The sequence below is a fragment of the Primulina eburnea genome, chromosome 1, assembly GCF_022965805.1.
Source record: "Primulina eburnea isolate SZY01 chromosome 1, ASM2296580v1, whole genome shotgun sequence".
Lineage (NCBI taxonomy): Eukaryota > Viridiplantae > Streptophyta > Magnoliopsida > Lamiales > Gesneriaceae > Primulina > Primulina eburnea.
Window position 1 is genome coordinate 55561821 of NC_133101.1, and position 8197 is coordinate 55570017.

The 8197-nt window shown below is 38.2% G+C and overlaps 2 protein-coding genes across 2 annotated transcripts; one reads left to right on the plus strand and one right to left on the minus strand.

Annotated features, from left to right (window-relative positions):
• Positions 1-496: 496 nt before the first annotated feature.
• On the plus strand, positions 497-1256 carry LOC140808593 (uncharacterized). Its single transcript, XM_073165688.1, has 2 exons — positions 497-508; positions 600-1256. Exons 1-2 carry the CDS (start codon positions 497-499, stop codon positions 1254-1256), a joined length of 669 nt encoding a protein of 222 aa, XP_073021789.1.
• Positions 1257-1866: 610 nt separating this feature from the next.
• Positions 1867-4380, minus strand: LOC140832086 (gibberellin receptor GID1B-like). Its single transcript, XM_073195892.1, has 2 exons — positions 3880-4380; positions 1867-3330 (listed from the first exon to the last, which is right to left on the minus strand). Exons 1-2 carry the CDS (start codon positions 3916-3918, stop codon positions 2341-2343), a joined length of 1029 nt encoding a protein of 342 aa, XP_073051993.1. The 5' UTR covers positions 3919-4380; the 3' UTR covers positions 1867-2340.
• Positions 4381-8197: the final 3817 nt, after the last annotated feature.

Consider the following 8197-nt stretch of genomic DNA (forward strand, 5'->3'; position numbering starts at 1 on the left):
ATTAAACAAACCATCTACATCTTTATTAATAAAGTGAAAAAGAAAGAATAGCAATAGGACAATGCCAGAACCTCCAATTCCACGACAGGGAAACAGCAAACCATTTCTTCTCATGACAAGACATAACAAAGGAGAATAATCATCAATATACATATACACAAGATTCAGCTTTTTCTTGCCAAAGGGACACGTAAAAGTCAATTATCAAACAGTAGGAATCGTGGGTTCTTATGCATTTTCATATGTGTCGCTGTCCAATCTTAGCTGTTTGTATTATTTATTGGACATTCAAACTCCCTCAAAATGCAAACCCAACCACTAAAAATAAAATAAAAAAAATTATGTGGGATTTTTCAAAGTGGTCCCGATTTCGAGTAAATAAAGCATATTGGTAAATCACAATCAATCGACAGTGTCACACAAGCGACAACCTTTTTTTTTTTTTTGTGTTTTTGCCCCCAAATCATCGCACACCATCTATACAACGTAGCAGTAAATGCTAAGTAAGGTTAGCTGCATTGATAAGTCAACAAATTTGTTCCACCGGAAGAATCGATCGATATGTTCAGGGACATTAGTTTTTTTTTTGTTATACAAAGGTTTTGCATTGTCTTTTTTGTATACCAAAACTTTATCTAAGAAAATGGATCGCTAGTCTGGTCAATGTTGATTGGTGCGATAACTTGCTCGGTGCATATCATGCAGCAAGAACTTCGGTGAACTTCTCAGTCAATTTACTTACACATCCACAATCACCACGGGATTGGACGGTACCTCCAGTTGACCATTTGCGTCTGGATGTCGATGCGGCTTACAACATCAATTCCAACAGTTATGCGATTGGGGGGATCGTGCGGAATCATGAAGGGCAGCCTGTGCTAGCATTTGGAAAGAAGATTCACAAAACACCATCGGTCACTTCCGCAGAACTCGTTGCCATTGAGGAAGGTATCCACACGACACAACATCATCACTTACGGATTAATCAGCTTACTTCCGATTCTTTACTGACAGTACAAGCAGTCACTTGCCCAAAAGAGGATCTCAGTTATAATGGCGCCTTTGTCACTAGTATCCGTCGCTTATTGGCACAACAACCCCAGTTACAGTTGGAACACGTTAGGCGTACGGCTAATACTGTGGCACACTCTTTAGCTTCTTTTGCTATTTCCTCCTCTTCACCTTTTGTGTGGAAAATTAGGGAGTTTCCTTATTGGCTAGTTAAGCTTGTAATTACTGACCTCGTTTCATCATGAATAATATTACAAGTTTTTTGTCAAAAAAAAAAAAAAAAAAAAAAGTTGGATTGACCGAATATATATATAGAAACGAAAAAAGAAATGATGCGTGTGGTTCCTTGTCGTGTTGGCTTTAAGGTAGTGATAGTGACCATTGTGGGATACACTAGAAAAGTCAGAAAAATCAAATGTTAAGGAAATGAAATACATACAGAAGGGGTGGGGGCGGGGGCGGTGGTATCCTCGAAATAGGCCATCAAGATTCATGCCGATTAGGGAATCATGGATATGGTGGGTATGAGTGAAAACAAATAACCTGAAAGATACTAAAATTGCTAATGACAAGATTTTTGCTATGTTTCGTGGCCAGACCGACAAAGGAATCGGTCCCGTGCTTTCGAGTGCAAAGTCATTGTATCGTGTCGAGCCTTGTATTTGTATGTATTGAGGGACTAATATTTACGTATCTGAGGATCCAACTGCCCTTGTCTTGTTTTAGAAATTGCCACCGAGGTCGGATAAAAAGTACTGCAAATCTCAAACGTGCGCTACACATGAACCTTATGGCTAGAGAGATCATTATGCTTCCCTAAAAGTGGGTTTTACAGAATCAGATGCTCAAGACAAAAGACATAAAAGCTCCATTGCATTGTACGTATAAACAACAATATTATATATATATTATATATATATATATAAATATATATATAATATATTTTTCAGATCACAAGTATAAAATACAGATCGTAACCACATGGATTTCCTCAACCCATGTACTGAATTAGCTTCTATAGTAGCGTCTAACATAGATCGGACACTGACCTATCCGGCATCCCGTAGAACCCAACAGCCTTGAACCGGATCCTCCGTGTACAGGAGTGGATAGACTAATCTTGAAATCAAGTTACCGTGTCAACTGAGCAGCTGAAGCGAACACAGCACCAAAAACGGATACCCGACGATATGCAAAATAGTGTATCATGCCTAGGTTCTACTCTCATCATATGACTAAATACCACTGCTTGAAAGAAAGGGGGGGATTGACCCTAGGCATATGGCTTTGGCTACCGGTAATTGGAGTCAATAACTAAAATATTAACAGTTAAGAGTGGATGAACCTCGTTATTTCATCCATTAGGCAATGGAAATGGTCGTTGTTAGGCAAGAAATAGAACCCAATTGTTGCTTTTTCAAGATAGAGAAGACTGACTACTTTCCCGGATTTCTGGAGCCCTTCGACATAGCGCAATTGCCAATCCTGGAGAAGATCCAATCCAGCCACAACCACCAGACTTTTCGGGAAGTGCAGTCCCTCGAGGGTTCTACTCCTCGGTCCGAAAACATTACATGCAGGATGGTCCCTATCCTCTCCTTCTGGTAAATAAGCTCTCCAATACCAATCCCTATCCTGAATGGTCACAAAATATTTACCATCTAATTGATTTTCAGATTCAGTCCTCTCCTGACCACCAAACATCGGGTGAAGAAGAATATTTCCCAATACATCAACACCCTCTTCTGCTGCTCTTACAGCAACATGATGTGCAATATTTCCACCCGAACTATCGCCTGCCAAATACACATGAACCTTAGAATCATGCCCACTTTGAAGCCATGATCTAGAGCGAACCCACTTAAGAGCTGTCCAGCCGTCATCATAAGCACAAGGGTATCGATTCTCGGGAGATCTACGATAATTCACAGACACAACAGCAGCCTTGCAAGTATTGACCAGGCGGCGGCAGAAAGTATCATAGATAGCAGTATTGGCTGAAGAATGAACAAAGCTTCCACCATGGAAGAACAAAATTACAGGTACTATCTCAGTAGTACTCAAGGGCTTTTCAAGTTCCAAGATCCCCCAATGAGTCTCGTTATCTCGGGCAGCTAAATAAACCCTGTTAAGAAGGCTCGTGGCCCGATCAACTACATCGAAAGAGTAAACCCCATCAACCGGGTTCGTGTTTGCCGGCACTTTCCTGTCAAGAAACTCGTTCAATTCACGGTTAAATGTGCCATCAGGCCGCCGGAGCATGGTATAAGCAAGCTTGAAGTTGGAAATAAGGATCCATGTGTTAAGAGGAACCACCCTCTGCATAAAACAAGAACCATCGATTACTCAATCCATAAATTGCGACACAAAAATGTAAGTCAAGATAACAACACGTGAGAAAAATCAATTGATTAGACATAAAAGAAAAATTCTCAAATCAGATCAACATTAATAGGCCAGTAAACAAAAATCTGAAAACGGAAAAAAAAATTCACATTCTTAAAGAGAAATGAACCAAGAGAAACACTTTACAGGAGTATGATATCATTTCGTGTAGAGTGCCAAATACAAGGTGCGTGTAATACAAAGTGAAAAAGGAAAAAAAAAAAACACAGAGATAAACAGAGCCCAAACCCGGTAAAATAAAAGTAAAGATTCAATCTTTCAGCGTAAATATCAGACCTTTTTCTACCAAAACCAACTCTTTCTTGAGAAAGCCCACCCTCCAAGATTAACCCAAAAAATTCACAAAAAAACAAACAAAATAATAAGATAAAAAAACCCTCGTCACAAAAAGACCGCAACACCAAATCACAAATCGTAAACAAAGAATTTTATTAACATAAGAAAGAGAGATGAATAATTTACCTTTGATTCGTTGGCATTTACTTCATTACTGCCTGCCATGAGGGATTTATTTTTGAATTGAACCTTACACAACGATCTCCTGCTCAACAAATGAACTTTTTCACCTCCAAGAACACACCCTGTTATTCAAGTTTCTGCAATGAGACACCCTTTCCTTCCCTTCTATTGATTTTTTTTCCTAACAAGAAACTAACCAAAAAAAGGGATATATTCCAAAACCAAGCAAAGACAGAGCAGAGTAGAACAGCTTCAGATTCCTTCACTCCACAGAACAAGAAAGCTCAAAAACAGAGAAAATACAACAACAAAGACATCGATGGGAGGGGAAAAAATAGAATAATTTAACATTACAGACACAAAATGAATTATGGTAGGAGATATAAAGAAGGTAGAACAATGAGGATGGCGTGTGAAATTACTTAAAAAGACAGAGGAGAGAGAGAGAGAAGGAGGGGGGTGATGGGGATGGAGTCAAAACGACGGTGCGAAGGCAGAGCCGAGAGAGTCGACAAAGGAGACGGCCGAATTAAAGCAAATTAGGCAGCCCCACCAATTTTATTATTCAATAATAATACTCACATACTTCCAATTCTTGTCATTATTATCGTATTCAGTATATTATATATACTTGCAATTATGAAACACTTATTATATGTGCTTTTAAATAAATTTTCTACAGGTAATAATTCGACTATTTCTTGTTTCAAAGTTTAAAGCTTGGCTTTTGTACACTTCGATTTGGTTTCTGCTGGCAAGAATTGTGAATGTACACCAAAAAGTCAATATCGTGGACTGATTATTTTAATATGTTGTAAAGCAACATGCATTTAACTAATGGGCATAGACCAGACCCTCTTTCGCGTTTGTCCAGGCTCTGTTTCGACAGCTACATTTATCATTTCTTTCTTGTTTTTTCTTTCGGGCTTGCTTTGCCCCAATTCCTTGTTTTGTATTTCATCTTTCTTTACAGTAGTGTTTTGTGTTTCCAAGCCATCCAAAGCAAAAGACAAGGCAATAGGGGGGTTTGGCATTACCACTTTGAAAGCAATCGAATCCTGTATGGATATCATTATGTGTTTGGAAAAGATATATGTGATACCCTTGTCCCACATATGAAAAATTAAAGATTTAAAATGAATTTATAAAGGGCTACAATGGACTTCTAAAAAACTTGGTTAATCATTTTCGTAAAGCGAGGACGAATACGAAATAGTTGTTATAGGGGTCCATTGTGCAGTCACACAGGAGCGGGCTCGAGCTCGGGGCGTGACAGAATGGTATCAGATCCGGTCACCGGCATGGAACACCGAGAAATAAGAGCTATGCGGGGCAAAGTGCCACGTGCATGGGAGCCACCTCTTGAACCTGCGGGGCAAAGTACTACGTGACGGGAGCTACCTCTTAAACATGTAGGAGACACCTCTATATTCTCGGTGCTGGTGGATCGAGTGGTCGCGTTCTGAAGGAGGGGTGATTGCGATACCCTTGTCCCACATCTGAAAAATTAAAGATTTAAAATGAGTTTATAAAGGGCTACAATGGACTTCTATAACAATTTGGGTTAATCATTTTCGTAAAGCGAGGACGGATACGAAGTAGTTGTTATAGTGCTCATTGTGCAGTCACGCAGCCGCGGGCCTAAGCTCGGGGCGTGACAATATACCAAAATGTATCTTTTTGAGACGATATCTCGTGTTCGAAATTCAAATGTCGATTGAATAATATTAAGAGGCTTGTAAATCTTTTTTTAATTTGAGTTGGCAACCAGTCACTCCTACTCCACCTTATGTGTGTGTATATATATATATATATATATATATATATATATATATATATGAATTGGTGTGTTTTAGTTAACAAGTGGTGACAAAAGATTTGCATGTGAAGGGGGGATTGCCGAACACTGCCTTCAGGTCCACAGGAATTGACCAAACAACCCCCAAGCTTTCCTCGAAACCATAAGGCACAGTAGCGAGACACGTGTTTTGTCAGGTAGTGTGATGACATGGTTTTTTGTCAGAACGCGGTAGGACCCACGCTCCGGCTTTGCGCTGGGGCTTTGAATTTTGTCGTTCTCTGGTTGGGCTGTACTCATTTTCATCTCCCCCGAAGCCCACTGACTGACGCGCGTTCCGGGCACGTGGAGGACCCACGGGGGCTTCTATTTTTAGAGGTGATACTAGGATCGATTAGCCTCGTGATTATGCATATCGAAGCGTGGCCAATTTTTCCATCAGTCGTCTTTGCTACATTCTTACTCTCACAAATTTTTCTCTCTCTCCATTTATTTGGATGGAAATTTAGATCAAATCTATCTATTTAAATATACTTTTAATTTTTTTTTATTGTGACGTCGTCTGAAAAATCAATTTAATTTGACAAATTACAAAATTAGCTCGTGGAAAAAAATTCATTTTTATGTTAAAAATATTTATTTTCGTAATAATTATAGATCGAGTCAATTCATTTCATTAATAAAATTCCGTAAGATCATCTCAAAAAAAAAAAAAAAACCCTACTATTTTCATTGCATGAGTGATATATTTTTGGTATGTACTCTTTGACCATCACAATTTTTTTTAAAACTCCTTGAAAATGAAAATTTGAGTATGATAGAATGTTTATTAAACTTTTACTGATAAAAAAATTAATGAAATCCACATTTATTTCATTTGCAATGTTACACCATGTTGTCTGCTATTGGATGTTCAACAGACACTTGGTCGCATGTTAGTCGTTAATAAAATGACATTTATCTAAACTAGATGTGATTATGTCATAATGAAGGACGATTTTGGCACTCTCATTCTCAAGTCAATGTATTTTAATAAGCGGAATATTTCATCCTACTTTATGAGACACTGTCCCTATGAGAAGATCAAAGGCTCAAACTTAACCACACATATACGAGGTCCACCAATTCATATGCGGGGTCCACCAATTTCTTTAAAATCAACGGTACAGATCCTGCGGAGCACTGCCCCCACAGGTCGAACTTACCTTAATAAGCAATGTTAAACCATAGTATTTGACGTTCAATACCTATACTTAATCACGTGATTAGTCGTCAATATGGTGACATTTTCTTAAACTAGGTTGATTATGTATTTATGAAGTACGATTTCAAGCGATTCAAGAATGATTACAGATAAATCGAGTACAAAATTTTCTAATTAAAATACAATGAAAGTGGGACAACGTAAGTACAATCTCTCGTTAAAGTTGTACATGTCTAATGTCCATTTATGAATCATGATAATGGACACAACATTAGAACAAGAGTGTGTCTCATGTGAGATCGTTTCACGGATATTAATCTGTGAGACGGGTAAACCCTACTCATATTCACAATAAAAAGTAATACTTTTAGCATAAAAAATAGTACTTTTTCATGGATGACCCAAATAAAAGATCCGTCTCACAAATTTGACCTGTGATATCGTCTCACACAAATTTTTGCCTAAAAACAATTACATGAATGATAACATACTATGCGACCCTAACTCAGATGGTGGAACAATCCGTTACTATATAGATATATTATGTGCAATCCTAGAATGGGTGAACTCTTCATAACCACTACATGTTGGCAATCCACTTTATTGTCCGGTCAATATACTTGGTCACGTGATTAGTCGTCAATTAGGAGACATTTTCCTAAACTAAATATGATTATGGCTTAATGAAGTAAAATTTTACACGATTCAAGAATGATTACAAGTGCATAGAAATATCACAAATATAGAATAATTTTACCTCTCAAAATTTGTGTTACCCAACTCTCTTCGTATTTATTTGCTTCCCTCAAATGAATTATGCCGAGCACATACCAAATGAGGTTTGATACTCACGAGAAATTTAGGGTCTGATTCCAGCAAATACCACCAGTCCAGACGCATGTTTCAAAATTGCCCCGATCCTGAAATCACGAATAAGACCGTTAGAAAAGGGCCAGGAGGGTGTCCTAGCGTAACTCCTCCGACACTCAAGTCAGAGACTGAGGATATAAGTGGAGAGCAGCTAAGGGTGGTGCTGAAAAACAATATAGTGAATGAAATAACTGATTACTCAAACCTGATATTTACAGGAGAATACATAGGTCTTTGATATGCTTGTCTTCTATTTGAGCTAGGGTAGTGGGCTCCTCCACGGATTATCAAGGAGGAAATTGTACTTTTTCAACCAAGAGAGTTAAAAAGAGAGAAATCAAGAGAATGCAGACAAAAAAATATCTCACCAGGTCTGAATCAAAATAAAATTTTGTGCAGAGGGATTTCACCCCAATTAACACAAATTCTAATGTACTGTACCATGTTCC

Coding starts and splice junctions, on each gene's coding strand:
- LOC140832086 (XM_073195892.1), bottom strand. CDS start 3,918: ATGGCAGGCAGTAATGAAGTAAATGCCAACGAATCAAAG. Junction 3,331..3,879: donor TAAATGCCAACGAATCAAAG/GTAAATTATTCA, acceptor TGTTTTATGCAG/AGGGTGGTTCCTCTTAACAC.